This window comes from Rhopilema esculentum, chromosome 11, assembly GCF_057945365.1.
Source record: "Rhopilema esculentum isolate cy_ngs chromosome 11, ASM5794536v1, whole genome shotgun sequence".
NCBI classification, from domain to species: Eukaryota; Metazoa; Cnidaria; class Scyphozoa; order Rhizostomeae; family Rhizostomatidae; genus Rhopilema; species Rhopilema esculentum.
In genome coordinates, this window is record NC_142825.1 from 16,913,746 (window position 1) to 16,934,581 (window position 20,836).

The 20,836-nt window shown below is 37.2% G+C and overlaps 3 protein-coding genes across 3 annotated transcripts; 1 reads left to right on the forward strand and 2 right to left on the reverse strand.

Moving 5' to 3' along the window:
• Positions 1–2,518: 2,518 nt before the first annotated feature.
• On the reverse strand, positions 2,519–10,110 carry LOC135693790 (uncharacterized). Its single transcript, XM_065212360.2, has 2 exons — positions 8,096–10,110; positions 2,519–5,072 (listed from the first exon to the last, which is right to left on the reverse strand). Exon 2 carries the CDS (start codon positions 3,382–3,384, stop codon positions 2,650–2,652), a length of 735 nt encoding a protein of 244 aa, XP_065068432.2. The 5' UTR covers positions 3,385–5,072; positions 8,096–10,110; the 3' UTR covers positions 2,519–2,649.
• Positions 9,140–15,039, forward strand: LOC135693453 (uncharacterized). The gene is made up of 10 exons (XM_089111456.1): positions 9,140–9,223; positions 10,098–10,460; positions 11,275–11,553; positions 11,664–11,935; positions 12,275–12,818; positions 13,197–13,635; positions 13,739–13,910; positions 14,179–14,327; positions 14,414–14,605; positions 14,909–15,039. The coding sequence occupies exons 1-10, from the start codon at positions 9,140–9,142 to the stop codon at positions 15,037–15,039; spliced, it is 2,625 nt and encodes an 874-aa protein (XP_088967582.1).
• LOC148959139 (uncharacterized) lies at positions 13,767–20,226 on the reverse strand. Its single transcript, XM_089111239.1, has 4 exons — positions 16,005–20,226; positions 15,577–15,816; positions 15,248–15,412; positions 13,767–13,889 (listed from the first exon to the last, which is right to left on the reverse strand). Exons 1-3 carry the CDS (start codon positions 16,214–16,216, stop codon positions 15,250–15,252), a joined length of 615 nt encoding a protein of 204 aa, XP_088967365.1. The 5' UTR covers positions 16,217–20,226; the 3' UTR covers positions 13,767–13,889; positions 15,248–15,249.
• Positions 20,227–20,836: the final 610 nt, after the last annotated feature.

The following is a 20,836-nucleotide window of genomic DNA, read 5'->3' on the forward strand; positions in this document are numbered from 1 at the left end:
TCAAGAATGGCGGTGCAAATCGACTTTCCAAGGGGTTTCATGAAAGATTCCACTTCAGAGTTTCCTTGTGGCCATAAAGGCGTAGATGTTGCTTTCATTTCAATTACCAATGCTTTCATTTACCGGTGAAATTCATTTCCGAAAAATGGTGGGCCGTTATCAGACTTCAATTTATCAGGCATACCATGACGTGCAAAAATAGCATCCAGCTTTGGAATGATTGCACTTGCTGATGTTGATGGAACAATCTCGACCTCTGGAAATCGCGAATATGTATCAATAACGACAAACAGATACTGTCCTGTTGGCAATGGTCCATAAAAATCAACTTTAAGTTCTTGCCATGGTCTTTCGGGCAAAGGTGGTGACTTGAGTGGTTCTTGTGCATTTGGAGCACCTGTAGCTTGGCATGCTAAACAGTCGGCTATCTCTTCATTAACTAAGTTTTCGAGCTTAGGGAACCACACGTACTCGCGAAGGAGTGCTTTGGTTTTAGCTGTACCTTGATGTCCTTCATGGGCGATTTTGATGACGTGTCTTTGAAGTGACTCAGGTATAATGATTCTAGTTCCCCTCAGCAGAATATTGTTGGTGAGATCAACAGATATCTCATGTTTTATTGCGCGAAAGGGTTGTAAGATATCACCGTTCCAACAATTACTCCTGATAGCTGCTCGTAGACACCGCAATGTTGTATCTTTATCAGTGGCAGCCTTGATTTCACCCAAAGAAAGAGCAGGAAAAACAGCTTCTTGGGTGACGAAATTGATGTATTCATCAGCTATATTTTGCTTCTTGTATTCAGCTGAAGTTGGATGACGTGAGAGATAATCGGCAGGGTTTCCAATCCCTGATTTATACACAATTTCAAATTCGTTTTCTTGTAAGCGCAGCATCCAGCGTTCGATACGCGCTGGTGGTTTGGAGCAAGGGTTTGCATAGATAATTTCCAACGGTTTATGGTCGTTAACTAACGTGAATTTGGAACCAAATAGATATAAATGATAGTGTTCAATCCCCCATACTATGGCGAGTGCCTCCTTTTCTGTTTGCGAGTAGCGTAGCTCGACGGATGATAATGATCTACTTGCAAAAGCAACAATATTTTCTTGCGCACTTCCAGGCTTTTGTTGCCACAAAATGGCTGATAGTCCGACTGGACTCGCGTCAACAATAACTGTAGTTTCCTTTTCGATGTCAAAGTAGCTGACGACAGGACTCAACGTGAGAAGATCTTTTGACGTGTTGAAAGCCTCTTCACAACGTTCTGTCCAATTAAACTGAGCGTTTTTCTTTGTTAGATTGCGTAATGGCTCTGTAACCGTTGCATAATCGGGTATAAATTGAGAGCAATAGTTCGACATACCCAATAGACTGCGTACCTCTGTTGAAGTAGTGAGCGTGGCTGCATTTACAAACGCTGCTATTTTCTTCGGGTCAGGGCGCTTTCCTTTTTTAGAAAAGATAAATCCAAAAAATTCAAGATTCTCTTTTAAAAATTTACACTTTTCAAAGTTCAAGGTAAGGTTAAGTTCTTTCAATCGTCTTAAACATGCATTTAGGTTTTCATTGTGTTCGTTCACATCTTTTCCAAAAATTATGATGTCATCGGCGATGTTTTTGACGCCATTAAGTCCTTGAAGGGCAAGCTGTAATGTGTGCTGAAAAACTTCACTCGCACTTGAAGTTCCAAAATTCAGTCTTTTGCATCGAAATAAACCAATATGAGTTGTAAAAGTAGTTATCTGACGACTACTTGGACTAAGTTCAAGCTGGTGGTAAGCTTGCGCTAAGTCAAGTTTTGAAAACACTGTAGCACCATTGAGATCGATAGAAATATCCTTCACAGTTGGAATAGGATGACGAACTCTTTTAACTGCTGTGTTTGCAGCTCTCATATCAATGCATATTCTGATATCCCCATTTTTCTTTGGTACGCAAACAATAGGAGAAACCCAATCAGTTTGTTCATTCTCCGGAACGCGCTCAATTATGTCCTGATCTAATAGTTTGGAAATCTCGCTCTCGACTTTCTTTTGAAGATGAAAGGGAATTCTCCTCCTGCACTTTTGTGCGATTGGTTTGACTTTTGAATCGATTACTAAGTCAATTTGTTTTCCTTTCATTTTACCAAGGCCTTTGAAGACATCTGGATATTGATTAACGATATCATTCAGATCTTTATTTTGTATGTTTCCAGTTGGTGAGTGAACTTGGTTTAAATGCAAGCTAATTTAGCCAAGGTCTTGGGCCGTTGATGTGTTTAGTAAACAGCCTCCATTGTCTTCCGTGACATAGAACTTTGCGATGGCATAACGTTTCTTTGTTTCCACCAATGATTCAAATTTGCCCTTCATTTTCACGGGCGTTTGCGAGTTGTAGGCATAGGCTTTTATGTTTGTGGGTTGTAATGAAATACCCTTGAGTTGACTAAAAGTTGCATTATCAATGATATTGATAGACGCACCAGTGTCCACTAGGAAGGAGATGCGTTGTCCTTTGATTTTAAGCCGGGTTTCTGACTTGAACCCCCTATTGCATAACAATAGTTTGATGAGCTGGTTTCGCTGTCGGAATCCGTTGACTTGCACACCGGGTTAATTTTCGATTTAGACGTGGTAAATGAAGACTGGCGGGTGTCTTGTTTGCTCAGACAGAACTTAGCGAAGTGATTTTGCTTCCCGCAGCGATGACAGTTTTGACCTTTTGCAGGGCATGGCTTCGATTTGTGTGGATAATTGCCACCACAATTTCTACATTTTCGTGCTGAAGTTTGTTGTTTACTGAAACTTTTTTCTGTTTGATAGCTTGTAAATTGTCCCTTGACTGTTTACCCTCGATATCTGCCGTTTGCAAGGTACTAATTTCCGCTCTGCGGCCGTCCAGTAACATATCTTTAAGGGTGTATTTAGGATCTTTGAGAGCTTGTTTACGCAAACTTGTGGATTTGCCTCTGATTACGATTTGGAGCTGTATTTCAAAATCAAGTGAAGAATCAGAAAACTCACAAGTTTGTGCCAAATGACGAAGTCGAACGTGAAATTGATCCAACGTCTCATTTGGTTGTTGTACGGCCTGCCTAAATTTGTACACTTCATAAAGCCTGTTCGTTTGGGGCTCGAAGTAGGCAGTGAGTTTGGTTACGGCAGTTTGGTATGCATCAGCAGCGCCTGTATCGGATAATTGGCGAAATATTTCCCTCACTCTTGAGCCAGCTTGATAGAGGAGTAGAGCTCGTTTACGTTTATTGTCAGTGATATCATTTGCTACTAGAAATGTTTCAAAATCTTGCAGCCACACTTTCCATCTCGGGCCTACCGAAGCACCAATCTCTGCATCTGGGTCGAAGGGCGGCATGCTAGGAACGATGCTAACTGAAGCCATGATTTACCGATCACTGTAAATGTTACATTACTTTTCCTCGTCGCCAATGTTATATTTATGTTTACTGCGGCCTAATAGGCAGATTGTAGATGATTTAAACTACGGCGTGCTTCGAACGTAACTTTTTAGAGCTGTCTAAACATAACAATATATCTAGGGTCTGGGTCCTAGCGTCCTTTCGCTGAACAAAACATTACATTTATGAGGATAAAATTCAGAAACAAAGCAAAACGGCGATGGGAATCCAATGTTACGAGATAATTTAAATTAAATTAAACGAATACTAATATTTTGCCCCAGCATACAGGGCTTCATCAGAGTCCAGTATTTTGCCTACTAGTTTTCTTGTCTAGACCAAAATGCTAAAACCAGGGTTACTTAGGGGGCATGTTAAAGATATGATGTGGACAGGACATAAGTTTACCTTTCCATTTTTACAACACTTAATGACATTGTAAGACTGCTAATTTTAGGCCTTTCTCTCTAGTGCATTCGTTTGATTTTCCTCACCTAATCACTCTTGTTTATCTGTAACTTTCCTTGCTTGTTGATTTGCAAACAATTTCTTACCTTTCTCTACTTTTTATTCTCAACTAATTTTTGGTTGGTCTAATAGAATCAAATAAGGCAAAATGGCATAGGGTCCAGTATCTTTATGAGGAAAAAATTCAGAAACAAAGCAAAACAGCGATGGGAATCCAATTTTTATGAGATAACTTAAATTAAATTAAACGTAAATTAAATTAAATTAAATTAAATTAAATATTTTGACTTGCATGCAGGGCTTCATCAGTGTCCAGTATTTTGCCTACTAGTTTTCTTGTCTAGACCAAATGCTAAAACCAGGGTTACTAAGGGGGCATGTTAAAGATATGATGTGGACAGGACATAAGTTTACCTTTCCATGTTTACACCACTCAATGACATTGTGAGACTGCTAATTTTAGGCCTTTTTCTCTAGTCCATTCGTTTGATTTTCCTTACCTAATCACTCTTGTTTATCTGTAACTTTCCTTGCTTGTTCCGCATTTTCCTATCACGTGTATTAGGGTAATCTTTGTATTATTATCAGTAGCTTCATACCTACGTCAATTATCAGCATTTTAAGTAGATCGCCATAGCAACCCAGTATTTAAGGATATCACGCTACCCTACCCGTCACTTAGTAGATTACTTCCTTTTACCGTTTCATTTACGTATGTCTATTGTTTTTAGTTCAGTATATATAGGAGCCCCGTACCCCGTCCTAGGCAGTAAGAATTATGGAAAAGTAGCAGCAAGAGAAAGCAGTTTAGGCATGCACCGTTTTATGGGCAAGATGCTTGTGAAAGATCTTGTCGCCTTCGTTTTGCTCTTAGTCGTTTTGAGATATTTATAGGAGATATATCAGTTTTGAGAAACCTCTGAGATAGTTCTTGAGAAAGATTATGCCCATGTCACGCGTTAATTATTATGCCGTTGTTAGTATGCAAGTTATGTAGCTGCCGGGACGATTTTAGAAAAGAAGGAAAGATTTAACCGATTTACGTTGCATCATTTATTGGCCATCCTCTGCTTTTTACAATATTTCACTTCCTCTTCACTCTGCAAAAGTATTTCTCATTGCAAAGCTTTGATGCATCCTTGTATGGGCATCCTTCCTTTTTGCCACTTTTGCGGGAACACGTGGTGGCACAGACACAGGTTATCTTGGAGAAAAATAATAGTATTATGCATATAACAAAGGTAGGCTATTTTTCCATATCACATCAATTTATAGATCTGATAAAACCTGCGTGAATTTCAATATTACACGATGAAAAATTTGAAGAAAATCGTGACTGGCCAAGTGTTACCCTTTTGAGTTGTATTGTTCTGTGAATATAATTGTTGAAATGCAAAGGGAAAGTGTTGATATATCAAACATAAAATAGACCAGAGGTGAGAGGGGGAGCATTATCACCTGAGCTGGCAATTAACCAGACTAACTTTTTCTGACTCAATTTTTTGTGTAGATTACGAATCCGGATGTTGCTTTGGCGTTTAGGGGGGCGTTTTCTAGATACAGGGGGTCAAAGCCCAAAAACACGCGATTTGACCTAATTTGACTGTTTTCTGCTATCACACTTTAAAAATTGGTAATTTTTGTCATTATCTGGTGATGTAGTAATCTTACGAAAACTAAAAGACAGTGATAATAGTTTCAAATTACGTATGTTCTTGAAATATAAGAAGTTTTGAAAACTTGTTGCTCAACATCGTTCAAAGAAAAGGGATCCGTTGATATAGACAAAGCTCTTACTAATCCTCTTGCCCTTGCAACAACTGAAGATACAGATGCCAAACAGCCAAGTGTATGCTACTACATACTGCATTAAAATCAATCATAGTACCAAAAAACCTGCTGCCAAAAATTAATCTGGAAAAATAATCGGTGAAATTTCGGTGAGAACTTGAAAAATCTTCGGAGTAAAGAATCGAAAAACTTTCTGTAAGTTATTTTTATCTTCAACATAGAATTATCTGGAACACAATCATAAAAATTGCAAAAATCGAATACTTTGATGCATACCAAGAGACAGTTGAACTATCAATGTAAGGAAAATTTTAAATCACTGGGACATAATTTCAAAAGATAAAGAGATGGCATTAAAAAGACATAAAAAACATTTGAGATCTAATAACCCACACACACATTGGGACACATGGATAACACCCCTCCCCCCAAGAGTTCTGAATCTGTTCTCATCAGATTCGACATTTTTGGTACTTACTCAGCAAACTTGGTGGTGGCGTTAGTTAAAAAAATAAATAATAGTTGATGGTATATTTGATTGTTTTCATTTTCATTTTGCTTTGTTCCTCTTCACTCCTCGGCACGTTAATATTTCAACCGTTAATTTGCAAACTGAAACCACTGGGAGCTAAACTCCACATTACAATTTTTCAGCGTTGGTTGCGCGAATGATGAGAATGACTACCAGAAAATCGATTAAAACAGTCAAATAGCGTTCCACCCGCGGATATTTATTTTAGGAATAAGACTGTATTGTAAAGTAGTAAAAATGTCTTGAATGAGTGAATTTTCCAGCAAACTGGAATCATCAAAGTTCGAAAATTTCCCCCACCATGGTGCCGTCTCAGGTACTAACTTTTGTGTCATGGTTCCTATTCTGTTTAATGATTAAATGAAGTTTTTTTTATTACTCAGAAAAGTTTACAGCGTTGTGAATATAGAAAAATCATGGAAAAAGACCTACAAAGAACTTTCTTAACATATGTCTTTTGTCTGTTTAGGGATATTTTGTTATAAAGGCGAGTTCCCCACAAAAGAATATTAATCACGCTCTAAGTAGCTGTTCTTTCTTGTCTGTTATATTCATGTCCTGTCATAATCTTAATGATTGTGCGTCTTTTTGCAATTGGGATTCCATGCATTCCCTCCAATTGCATAGCCCCCCTATCGGAAGGTCAAGCCCCTCCGTCAGAGAATTTCTAGCGCCACAATAAGTAGTCTCAACTCAACGATCGAGTAATATACTTTGCAAGAAAAAAATCTTGTGTTAAGACTGAGAGCAAAGATGTAACTCAAGTGGGAAAGTCAAACACAAACCATGGGAAAGCAGATACCAAAATCTGCTACCTACTTCACCATGCCCTACGGATGAATAATAGACAGGAGACAGTTTGCATTGTGCGCTCTGGAGATGTTGATATTCTTGTTATCCTTTTAGCCAACGAGGCTAAAAACTTGCATTTCTTTATGTAGTACGGAAGAGGAAAATACAGGAGACTACTGGGTCTAAATGCTTTTGCGCTATCTTTATTGCGAAAGCAAGCGCTCCTTGGCCTGCATGCATTTTCGGGAAATTTCTACATCTCATCCTTCTTGCGAAAGGAAAGCCTGCATTTTGGAAACGCTTTTTGGAGGCGATGAAGAAATCCAAAAAATGTTATCAGAGCTTGGCAAGAAAAATTGTTACTTGTGGTAATTTGTTACTCGGCTTAGAAAGGTTTGTTTGCACACTGTATGGAGAGAAACGATTGCTGTCAGTGAATGATGCAAGATATGCTATATTCTGGTGGACTTTTCAAAAGGAAAACAAAGTAACTGGTCGGTCACTGCTGCCCTCATGTAAAAGCAGCCTCGAAAAACACTTCAAGCGTGCAAACTTTGTAGCAAGAGTAAAGAGACAGGCTTTACAAAGCATAATCAACAAAAAAGAACCCGCCAATCACGGCTGGTTAGATGATCTATTAATTGATTGGTTCACGGAGCCCTACTATATTATCCTGAGGACATTGCGTAGCTATTGTTTGCAAGCGAAGAAAAATAAAGCGAATCAGAAGGCGAATTCAAACTAAACGCTTTAAGAATACAGTAATAGTGAAATTTCCTTTCCCTGTAATTGCCTGCCCCCCCCCCCCCATCAATGCCAGAAAAAGCCAAATTTGACAGAGCATTGATCAAGAAACCAATTTTTAATAAAATTAAACATTTCCTAAAGTGCAATAATTAAATACAGTCAAATTAGGTCACATCGCGTGTTTTTTGGGCTTTGACCCCCTATATCTAGAAAACGCCCCCCTAAACGCCAAAGCAACATCCGGATTCGTAATCTACGCAAAAAGTTGAGTCAGAAAAAGTTAGTCTGGTTAATTGCCAGCTCAGGTGATAATGCTCCCCCTCTCACCTCTGGTCTAAAAGTAAAAGATACAAAAGTTTACGTACCATAGATGCTTGACATCCTAAGTTCAGCAAGATCGGGCACAGCCGCTGATAGCCCACTATTTGAAAATGTTTGAGAGCTGCTGATCTCCTCTGAAATTGACGACCCAACGATGGGTGATCCATAAATATTAATTCTTCGCTTCATTCTTCACACACACGGTGCTAATCTTAGTAGTAAATTGAGGCTGCACAGCTTTGGTGCGAAATGATTGAGAAATGCAAACAGGAGCCGTGGTTGTTAGGGCTGCAAAGGCTGATGGATGACATGCATTCTTTAAGGCTGTCAATTTACCAACTAAAGCATTTTGTCGCTAAAGTGGAGATATGATTCAAGTATTCAAATATTTAAATGAAAGGGATGATGTTGGAACTGCTAAGTTATTCAGCATAGGTCAAAGAGAATTTCACAACACACGCTGAGATTTAAACTAGTACAATTAAACTTTCAAAGCAATTTTCTAACAGAAAGATTCATCACTACCTGGAATAGTTTGCGGAAAAAGTAGTCCAGGTGCAAAATTTCAACAGGATTGAGAAGACCAGAAATTAGAACTGGAAATTTTTGTTTAAACATAATTTTGTTATTAATGGGAAAAAAACGACTTATGACATTGGGAATTTTTATTTGACTGTGTCTACATACAGACAACTCATGTTGCATATCAACAGATGTGTGCACCCTGTCATGTTTTGACCAGTGCTTCTACATTGCAAAAAAGGCTTTGATTCATATTTTCAATTGCTATCTAGCATTTTCTGGTTCCCAAAAGATTTTTTGCATCTACAATGTTTTGGTACTGATGAGAAGTGAATGTACACAAAGCTTTGCAATCAGTTTTTGGAGCTGTTTACCACTTGGTTTGTGACATGCGCAATAACATTGAGTCTAAACTGGCTGAAACGGACATTAAAGGTACCATCAAAAACGATATCATCAGCTTCATTTTGGCTACATAGATAAAGAATCAAAGAAAAAACATCATTGATTCTGCCAAGTCTAGTGCAATTGAAGCTCAGTTCATCAAGTTAATTGAGAAATGGAAGATGCAAAGTAACAAGGGTGTTGCATTTTCCAAAGATATGAAAAAACAAAAGATTCTGTTGATCAAAAATCCAATGAGTGCCAGAGTTCGCACTTCAGCTTGAATTGGCTCTCCTCCGGGTGTTTATGCACACAATACCAAGAGAGACTACAGAAAGGAAACTGACGCTAGCGGAGACTACTCAAGCAATTCATGCCTGTGTAACAAATGCTATCTTTCTATGTTTGGAGCCAGGGAATTTAAAGTCAGCACAAAGCAATCTAGATATTCTGTAATCTAGATAATCTAGATAGACAGGGCACATGGTATAACAATCTAACAAACTTGCTAACCTTTGTTTTCTTGACGTAATCTAATAGATTAAGCTATGGACTTTCAAAATCCGTCCAGTACCTTTTTGAAAATTCCTTGTTTTCACATGAATGATGACGCAATTTTCATAAAAATTTCAACATTCAAAGTGATGATGGAAATGAAATAATCTAATGAAACTTCGTTTTTGCAATTAGCTTAAAAAGATCTTTGCTGATATCAGCATTTGGAGCTATGACATCATCAAAAATTTTATGACGTCATTTATTTGATGTACAGTGAATTATCTGAAAGCGCTATGAAAGACCCCATACCCATGTAAAATCAGCAGATGTCTTAAAGAGGAAATGAAACCAATTTTTTTTGTTAAATCCTGAATCCCCAGAATAAATTATCCACATGGAAATCCAAAATAACTTATAATCCAAAAGTTCAATGTATTTAGAGAATTTTCGGCTAAACTACGAGGGCGATACTGACTTCAGTTTTTCAACGAAAAAGTGGCACCGACCGCTCGCTGTTTAACTAGTCTCGTTTTGAATGTTGTGACGTAAAGTTATGGACACGTGCGGTGTTTCGCAATATTTACATCCCGTTTCTACGTACTGAAACTTTAGATTAGCTATGGAGTCAGGTAACAAACATAGGTTCGTGGTGGTCTACGATGTGTTGCAGGCACTTTAGACAATAAAAGCTGTTGTAATGACAGTTATACTAAGGGTATAAGCATCCATCGTTTTCCAAAGGACCCTGCTGTACGCCGGCAGTGGACTAAATTTGTTAGAAAGCGTAGGCCCAATTTTGACCCAAGAGAATTTTCAAACCCCGTCCTCTGCTCAGATCATTTTGAACCAGGTTGCTACACAAGGAGCGTAGCTAGTCTACTAGAGGGGTACGACACTTCAAAAACAAAAAGGTTTTTACAGCGAGATGCTGTTCCAACAGTATACGTGGCTTCAACCGGAAATGAAGGAAATTCAACGTCTCAGTCTAAACGGGAAAGAAGAAAGGTAAGATTTCATTTTCTTTGTCTACTTCATTTTTCAATATATTCATTTAATTAACGTTTATATAAAGCAAAAGATACGATACATAAAATGACAAGGTCAACTACAATATATATCTCTGTTTGTTGAGGCCCCTTTCAAACGTATATATCTTGGTTTAAACGTGGAGCTCGCGTTTAAACCTTCCCCCTTAAAATTAGTAGATTGGGTATAACAGAATAAAAAGTTAACCGGAGTCGCCACTTCTTGTCCGTTTACACAAAACAATTGGTTTTATCAAAATCGCCCCGTGATAAAAGTTTTCATAACAAACTATTGGTGTTAATTGTGACGACTTTTTTTAGAATGTTGGCATTGCAATTAAAGAAACAATATTTTGTATCTTCTACAAAAGTCGGGCCCTTCCAATTTGAAGCTTTACAAAATATATGTGTGCATATAAAACATTTATCAAATTTTATCGATTGCATCCGGGGCGGAGCCAAAAATTTTTTTTGGAGGGTTAAAGAAGTATCTTTTGCCAACAAAAAGGGCGTATCTCACTCATTAAGGTTGTGGTAAAAAAATAAATACCTTTATATGTTGTTTTTCTGTTTCAAAGTTCATACTTTAATGCCATACTTTGAAAGTTCAACTACTACAGAAATGTGAATAAGTTACAATTTTTGCAAAAAGGTTACAGGAAGAGTACAAATTTGCTTTTTCCGGCAAAAATCCTCAGTGTTGGGGGGAGGGGGTACCACACCTACCGAACCCCCTTGGCAACGCCCCTGGATTCCATAAAGTTTGTAGCTCAAATTAACATTCTGTTTTTCAGGGTGTAAGAGATGCAATGAATGTAGTTTCTGTAGCGGATACACAAACGGACCTATTTGAAGAGCCATTATTCGACGAAGCAACATCTTCTAAAACTGATAAATCGCAGACAGTCTTTACAGAAACCAGCATGGAAGCAACTCCATTTGTAGATGTGTCAAGTCTATCCTGTCAAGATTGCAAGGTGAAAACATCAAGATTGAAAAATTTGAACCGAAGAGTGAATCGCCAAAATCTGAAAATAATAAAACAGAAAAGGAAATTAACAAGTCAAAAGAATGTAAGTTCATGGTACATAATAATATTTGCCGATATGCCAAATTTCAATTCCATCTCATTTCCATATAAATTTATTTTTGTAACCCATTCTCATTTACGCTTTGTTTGTAGGCAATCAATTATCTAAAACCCAAAGTTAAGAAATTCAGAGAGTCAAAACAAGGACAGCTAACTAAGCTCGTAAATAACATGGACGTTGAAGAGACAGACAGTGATTCTGATTCCTGCAAAAGTTTCGCTGAAAATGATGATGAGTGGAATCCAGTAGGAGCTGAAGATGAATCTGAAGACAGCGACGAAGAATTTGTAAATGAGGAAGAAATAGACAGTGATGAAAATGATGATGATGAAAAAGTAACCAATGAAACAAGAGGGAACATTAGGTAAAACTATCATGATGACATCATTGTATAATCAAATTTTTAATTGAAAGTGAAATAATATGACAGAAAAGGTATGAACAAAATTCTCCACCATACTGTTATATTCGATTGGGGAAATTTGACAACTTGTTGAACTTGTAAACAAAAGAAAATCATACGGAAGGAATATATGTGTAATATTGATCCCTCTTTATAGTGTATTCATTCATTTATCATATGTCATTTATTAAAACAAGTAAAATAACTTTTTTGGAAAGAAATAGTATATTAGTAAAAGAAAAGTTATTTACTCCTGCTGAAATTTCACACCCATCTGACAAATGCTATTTTACTTTCCAGCAATGATGCAACCTACACTGTCGGGAGTGAACCAAAGTTCATTGTATTTTACTCGCTGCTATTCAACCTGTTTATTATGTTCTGTTTCCGATGTAGAGCTGATCATCCATCTGTATCAATGAAAAAGAATGGAACCATGGTGACAGTAAGGCAGGATTGTATGGCATGTGGAGAAAATGCATTCACCTGGAAGTCCCAACCAACGATGAAGGGCGGTTTTCCAGCAGGCAATTTGTTGCTAAGTTTTGGAAGCCTTATGGCAGGTGCCTCCATAAGCAAGATACTTCTGGTTTTTCGGCACATGGGATTATCAGCATATACGGCTAGAACCTACTACTATCATCAACAGAAGTTCCTTTTTCCATCTGTTCTAAGACATTGGGAAGTCTATCGTTCAAAACTGGTGAGTGAGCTTGCCAATAGAGAGGATCTGGTATGGTGTGGTGATGGTCGATTCGACTCGATGGGCCATAGTGCGAAATATGGTGCCTATACCATGCTTTGCTGTACATTGATGAAAATTGTTCATTTTGAAATTGTTCAGGTAAGGTTCCATATTTTATCAAAAATGATATAAATTATTTATACAGTAAAATCTATTTTATTCAACTGTTGAAATAAAACTACAGAAAAATATGAAACTTTACTAATTTATGTGTCAGGGGACAATTCTAAAAATTATCAAGGTGGGCTCTATGGGTTCTGACAGGATGAGCTTTGCACATTACCACAATTCCAGTTCTTTTCTCTTGATAAATCTATCAAAATTTAGAAAACTTAACACTTACATGCTAAGTTAATGCCTGAAAATCAATTGAAATTATGATGAATTCATGATTTCCTTGAGTTCTATCCCCCTGAGCCCATTTGAAATCATCTCTTTAGTGCCAATCTTACAAGTGTTTTTTCTTCCTTCCTAAAGGCAAATGAAACAAAGGGTAGCAATCAAATGGAACTGGAAGGAGTAAAGAGATCGTTTAGTTTTTTATCATCTTTTTGTATATATGTACCAATATTTATATCGGATAGACACTACGGAATCACAAAATGGATACGTGAGAACCAGCCTCAAACAAAACATTATTTCGACTTATGGCATGTGGTGAAATCAATTATGAAAAGGGTAAGAAGTAGCGGGAAAGAGAAGGGATGTGAGATACTTCTTCTGTGGATGAAAGGGATTCGAAATCACCTTTACTGGTGTGCAACCTCAACTCAAGTTGGATTCGGAGACCTTGTTTTGGCAAAATGGAAATCATTTACTAACCATGTTGCAAATAAGCACAGGAATCACGAAGACCCCCTATTTAAAATTGGTGTCCATGAACCAATTACTGAAAGAAGAAAATGGATCAAAATAGGTAATTATACATCATTCCTTTTTGTTGACATTTTGTTTCAATAACACTAGTTTGTGGAAAACAGGTAGATTTTCTTTCTCATTTTTCCATATATACTTTACAGGTACAGCGCCATTTGACAAACTGAAGGCAATTGTATCTGATCCAAAACTTTGCGGTGCAGTTAAGATGTTATCATCCAATGACCAAACCAGTTGTCTTGAGAGTTTTCATTCAACTCTTAATCAATGGCACCCAAAAATGTTGCATTTCTCCTGGATGGGAACGAATGTAAGGTAAAAGTTTGGCACTGAGATTCTTGCAAAGAGCAACGCTATTTACAACTATTTTCAAACATAATTAAAATAATGGAATATTTTGGAAAGGCCTGTAGTGAAAAGTTAAACATGTTGTCCATATATAAATATAATTTTGACTTTTTATTCAGTTAGCCAAGATACATGTTACCCTCAATTACGTTATTATAAGGGGAGTCAACAAAAATATTTAAATAGAGATTAAAGGTGCAAAGTTTGAACAAAATTTAAATATCATTTTTTCTAGACATGCATTGGCAATACTGCATTTCAATGAAAACCTTAAAAGAAAACAGATGACATCAAACACAGGAGACGACTACTTCAAAGTTTCTTATCCCAAATATAAACTAGGTGAAGAAATTGTGAGAAAGATACCTGTTATGCCTACTTATGGTGAGTGTGGTATACATTTCACACATTATTCAATCTAATTTGACTAGTTTTTCAAAATACCATAAAATGTTTTTGGTTTTTAACAGGATATGTTCAGGATATCATGGATGTGCTGCTGTATGAAACAAAGACAGACCTAGCAACCATCGGCAACAGATATGAAAGAAAGAATCCTGGCTCACTTTTGGATCAATTTCCAAATCGCAAAAGAAAGCAGGAAGCCATTCAGCATTTCAAAGAGAGACAGTCAAAAGACATGGTTACACTTTACCCCCAAGGTACATCACAAAATGCCTTTTGACTTTGTTTTCCATCTGATATGAGATTGAGCCTCTACCCCTGAGCCTCTACCTCTATTTATGTAATCACCTTTTTTGTTTCTGCAGTCTCTGTAGCTGTACTATGAAAAACTGTTCTTTGTTTTATGAAAAAATTATGAAAAACTATTCTTTGTTTTATTATTGATTTATAATGACCTTGTCATCACATGCATAGTCTATGTAATATTTTTATGCCAAAATATAATTTAAAAAACCAAATGATTGCAATGTATGTTAAATTCAGCTTTTTATGCATTGTAGCGGAGGAGCAAGAAGCAATGTTGGAGGAGCAGAAAACAGCAGCAATGACCCCTGTTGTGGGTAGAAAAACACCAAAATGTGAAAATTGTGGGAATCCAAGAAGAGGTCACCCTAAGAATTCCTGCCCCTGATTTGGATTGATTTTTTTATTTAAGCCTTCTGATAGATTTCTAAATATCTTCTGATTGATAGATTTCTTTATTGTTCCGAAGACAACAAGGATACACCTTGCAATTTAAAAATTAATCAAGTCAAATGATATTTCAACACATTTTGAAGAACACCCTATACTTTGCTAAAAGTATGAAAGATTTATCAAAATACATAGTTTTAACAAACCTTTAATTTCTTTTTTCTGAATCTTTATAGCCTTTAGTAGTTCCACTAGCAAACTTTTCACGAATGGCATGATAGATGCAAGCAGGGAGGGGTCTGGAATTTTCCCAGCCCATGTAGCCAAACAACCATCGTGCCAACCAACGATATGATACTGCTCTCAAATATCTGATGAAAATGAAAGCACTTGTTAAAATTGTCAAAACTATTTCCTGTTAAAACTATCAATGGTATACATAACTTGCTTCACTAGATTGTATATATATAATATATTTCATGTTTATAAAAAGGTATGCTTAATTTCTTTCAGATAATTTTATTTTGTTACTCACTCGTGTAGGCCTGCCTTCCTGCGATACTTCCTTCCTTGTCTGTCCCTAAGCAGTGGGCCAACATTCTGAAGCACAGCTGTATTTGACATGGCAATGAAATCATCATGTTGTGTAATGCATGATATTTGTTCAATGCTTCCGTCAAATACAAGTTTACCCTGTGCTTCATTGACCTCAAAGCAGCATCTGTACTCCAAAGCACCAACAAGATGTTCAATTTTACATTTTCCACATCTACACCTGCAAAAAATAAGACATAATGCCATAGTCATCATCAGTTAAGTTTACGATGGTGCGACCCTCCGGGCCTAGGCACTATCGCGACGTGTGCTAATTATTTCCGTTGATGCCTACAGTATTTATACATCATTGAAATTAAAGAAAACGGGTTTTAAACATATATTTGTCATTTATGGAATTAAACTTACCATGAACTAACTTCTGTATTTTGTTCGTATCGCTCTCGCAAAACTGCCGGGGTTAGGCCGTCATGATCGTGGCCTAGGTCATCCTCGTCTGTACTTGATTCTGTGTCTGCCAAGGGTTCGAATTGGTATGGCCTGACAGGAACACCGTAAACAGCAACTGCTCCCTCTTCTTCTTCGGAAACTTCTAAACTAGTGTCACTTTCGTCCGACATGGTGAAAATAGAAATTCAACAAGATACGATCGCCCACTCAGCTAGAAAATTTGTCCTCAAATCATGAACATGCGCGCCTCGTGTCCATAACTTTACGTCACAGCTCTCTAGTGTCTAGTCCCCCTATGCCTCTTTTTATTGAAAAATTATTGTCAGTTTAGCGGTGTTTAAGTTTATTTTTAATAGTCTTATTTCTTGAAATAGCTAATGCGAATTATTTTTCCTGTACAATTGTGGATGGAGAAATCGATTAAACGCATAAAAAAATTTGTTTCATTTCCTCTTTAAGGAAATTCTCCAGAAAATCTGTAAGTTACAAGGCAGTATGCTATTGAAGGCATAGATTGAGGCAGCGTCGCCTGTTGGCCCAGATATTTAATACTTACGATCTTGATGGCACAAATCCTTTGATGAAAACCAAATTGAGTCGCCCTGTCAGGAAGCAACGAAGATTTTGGACAAGGCCTGGTTGAACTGCAGCTTGGTGGCAAAATATCGTTGACAACATTCTTGTGCCAGAAGAATGGCGAGAGGACATTTGAATGTCTAAAAAAAGCTTTATGCAATTGTGCGATGAAATAAGACCTTACTTGACCGAACAGAGAACTAATATGCGCAAACCCTTATCAGTTGAAAACAACTTGCTGTTGCCCTCTACTATCTAGCAGACGAAGGAAGGTATAGGAAAGTTGCCAGTGCCTTCGGAATTGCAAGAGCAACAGTTTCAGTTGTCTTGAGAAGGGTGTAACAAACCAACTTGGTCCAAAATACATAAAGTTGCCAACAACTACTGATCAAGTTGAATTCTTGACCAAAAATTTTTACAGGGACCATGGTTTTCCACAATGCATTGGAGCTGTTGACGGACCTCATATTTTCACAAGAAAGCCTTCACAAAGTCCGACTAACTACATCAAAAAAATCGCTAATGTTCAGGCAACATGTGACTTTCGCCATTGCTTTATAGATGTTGTGGTTAAATGGCCAGGATCTGTGCATGATGCTAGGATCTTTGCCAATTCAATGATAAACAAAATGCCTCAAGATGGCGCAATTCCACCTTGTCCAAAAGTGATTGTTGTTGGTGAAGAAAGTGTTCCTGTGTGTCTTTTAGGAGATCCTGCCTATCCTCTCTTACCATACCTTTTGAAGGAATTTTCCAATGGGGGTAATGATATTGCTATCAAGAAAAAAGAAGAAAACATATCTTCAGCAGTCTCATCATTTTCAGTTCCTATGGCAGTTTACTAGAGCTTTCCCGAATTTCAGGCATGCATTTCAAAGCTAAAGCTCGGAAATTCTTGGCACATTGATAGGTCTGAGTTCTCAGAAACCATTTCTTCCAATATTGAGGTTATTTGCTTCCTAAATATATAAATGTTTGATGAGCTTTCTGATAATGGTTTTTGCGAGTTTTTGGCTGGATCCTAACTAATGACCATGATTTGTATAGAAAATATGAAGGATCTTTACAAATATCACCATGTCCAATCTTATTCAAGAAATTGAGCCATCTTTATAATGCAAAGGAATTTATGTACCAGATCATAAAGCCACTGCAAGCATTCAAAGGCATGTGATCCCAAGACAAATCTCATATCTTGAATATCAACAAAGCTCTCCCCAAAAAAGATTTCTTCAAGATGAATATTTATGATGTGGAAACTGTTCTCTCCTTTTCTTAGGTGAAAATCAATGCTCTTGTTGCCTTGCTTAGGGTGCATATTTTATCTATGGAAGCAGACGAAAAGAAAGTCGATTAAATGAGCCTGCTAAGCTGTTTGCTCCTATTAAATAATAGCCCCTGAAAGAATAAAGCTAACTTTGCAACAGAACCGTTCTGAATGCAAGCAACTTGAGCAACAAATTGAAGACATGAGACAGCCCTTGGCAAATAAAAGCAAGCTGGCTGATCCTCAAAATAGCAAAGATCTTATTTTCTTGTTCAGTGGTTGTGATAAAAAATATGTGCTAATCTTATAAAAAATATATGAAACTTTTTTGAGAGGAACTACATAATCATATAGGTGAGTCCGAATCCAGCAGCATTAGATATCATCCAATGGTCAGCAAATTTTGTCTTTTTCTTGACTCAAAATCTTACTCTGCTTATTCTGATCTTTGCTATGACAGCAAAACTGTTTCTGAAATTTTAGTGTTACCAAATCTAAGATCACTCAGAGACTAAAAGAATTATAATAGTCCAAGAAGAGGATTCAATCCTGACAATATTAATGATTTGTCTTTAAAGACAAAGAAATTTTCTCCTGCGACGAGCGCAAGGGCGATGAAAAGGAGCTGAAGCTGATGGAAATTCAGCTTAAAGAGAAAACAGAGACATTGAAGGTCTTAGATGAAAAGGTTTTGGAACTGACAGCAGACAAAGTAACTGAATCTGAAACCGAAGATGTTGACCCTATCAGCAAAGAGATCGAGGATTCAGCAGGCTTCAAGAGAAACAATCTTTTGGTGGTATAAAACTTGTAAATGGCTTTGAAAAAAGCAAACATTTAGTAAACTAAAGCTTTTCGTCTGACACTCTTCAGAGTTTAAAACGTCAGAGCATAGATCGAAAACTCTACGCTAAGAAATATATATACCCAGTTGTGGATCGAAATAGGCCAATCAGAAACACGAGCACATGACTGTAAAGGTTGACCAATCAGTGCCGCTTGCCTATTAGAATGTTACCAATGGAGTCCTAAGGTGAAAACGAACTCCTTTTGTCTACACAGTAGCGGTTTTTTCGTGCTTATGTAGATAGATTCTAAAACTGCTAGGTGGAACGACGATCAGGCTTTGCCAACTTTCTTAATAATAAAATCTCTATATTTTATTTGGCATAATTTCTGAATGACCCTTTGTTTGTAGCTGCAAATGATTTCAAATAAATATATTGTTCCTATCATCTAGGAAAAAGCTGAAGCTGGAAAATTTTCATGCAACCTCTGCTCAACTATATGCAAAACAAAGGGTGGCTTAACAAGGCACATTGGTGCAAAGCATAAGCCAGAAGTAAGTGACAGTGAGGAGTCACCCAATGACAATATTAATTTGCATTTCCCAATTGCTGTTTTTGAAAAAAATTGACTTGTGCCTCCATCTAGTGATGATGAAAAGTTGAAAAAAATTAGTGAATTACCAAAATTATTCAAGTCATTAATTACCAAAGGGAGGCCTGGACAATTTAACCTAAGTTTTTATGCAGTTGTTATCCCTCGTTTTAGAATTCTGTTTTCAGAATTTTCTAGCCAAGGATCAACAATTTTATCTACAAGGATTGCAGATAAGATTGTTGGATACTCTAGGGAAAAAGAAAAATCAGAGATACCTGTAAAGACGGTTCTGACTAAAATGAAAATGTGCATTATAGTACTTTGGTCGATATGTACTGTCTAGACTCAATAGAAAAATACAATTTACCAAAAAGCAACACTCACCCACTGCCCGACAATGCATTTCATTTCTACATGCTGGAAAAACTAATGAATCTACCAGCTCTCACACATTTGTCGACAGTGTAAATAGGGGTGGTCTTTGGAAAGTTAGAAAGAATGCAGAGCAAGTTTTGGCACAGGCTGAGCTCACTTTCCTTGAGCATACTCATGCCCAAAACACTAAACAAATTGATGTACCAGGTATGGTAAAAACATTGTTGTGTAATCAGGATGTAATAGCAAATTATCAGTCTTCGTATAGTTCTGCTGCTCTGGTTTGTTGTTTATTTGAAATACCAGATGTTGATTAGGATTAGGATTAGGGGTGCTAGGAAGCAAGAAGACTTGGCCATGGACAACTTTCTCGGAGCATTTAAAGATAAACAAGAAATAAGGAAACAAAACCAGCCCATAGAAGAAGAAGAAAGGGCAAGACATTGATGACAAATCAAGGTTTGCAGGGAAAAACCTAACGAGCGGAAGTGCTTTGCATGCTGCAGAACAATCTGAATTTCAAGGAAAAAGGCTGTTTTTTACTTTTTGTCGTGAGAATCACGAAGAAAATGACTGTAAAATTGTAACTAATGTTAGGGAAAATGGCTTTGAAAAAAGCAAACATTTTACAACATACTTAAAGCTTTTTCGTCTGACACTCCTCAGAGCATAAAACGTCAGAATAGGTTCCGAAAAAACACGTTTGAAAAATATATACCCAGTTGTGGATCGAAATAGGCCAATCAGAAAAACGCAAGCACAAGACCGGTATAGTTGACCAATCAGTGCCGCGAGCCTAAAGAAAAATTACCAATGGAGTCCAAAAGAGAACACGAACTCCTTTTGTCTACACAATGGCGGCTTTTTCGTTTTTATGTAGATTGACTCCAAAACTGCTAGATGGAAGAACAACCGGGCTCTGCCAATTATCCGAAACATGTCGTCATTATAGAGTTTTGCACAATCTGGGTTGTCTAAAAGATGTTGACCAATGGCAGAATCACTTGTTTTAACAAGTTAAAACAAGTGATTTGTTAAAACAAGTGATTCTGCCATTGGTCAACATCTTTTAGACAACCCAGATTGTGCAAAACTCTATAATGACGACATGTTTCGGATAATTGGCAGAGCCCGGTCGTCCTTCCATCTAGCAGTTTTGGAGTCAATCTACATAAAAACGAAAAAGCCG

Coding starts and splice junctions, on each gene's coding strand:
- LOC135693790 (XM_065212360.2), bottom strand. CDS start 3,384: ATGGCTTCAGTTAGCATCGTTCCTAGCATGCCGCCCTTCGACCCAGAT.
- LOC135693453 (XM_089111456.1), top strand. CDS start 9,140: ATGCAAAGTAACAAGGGTGTTGCATTTTCCAAAGATATGAAAAAACAA. Junction 11,554..11,663: donor AATTAACAAGTCAAAAGAAT/GTAAGTTCATGG, acceptor CTTTGTTTGTAG/GCAATCAATTATCTAAAACC. Junction 14,328..14,413: donor ACCTGTTATGCCTACTTATG/GTGAGTGTGGTA, acceptor GGTTTTTAACAG/GATATGTTCAGGATATCATG.
- LOC148959139 (XM_089111239.1), bottom strand. CDS start 16,216: ATGTCGGACGAAAGTGACACTAGTTTAGAAGTTTCCGAAGAAGAAGAG. Junction 15,817..16,004: donor AATACAGAAGTTAGTTCATG/GTAAGTTTAATT, acceptor TATTTTTTGCAG/GTGTAGATGTGGAAAATGTA. Junction 15,413..15,576: donor AGGAAGGCAGGCCTACACGA/GTGAGTAACAAA, acceptor CATTTTCATCAG/ATATTTGAGAGCAGTATCAT.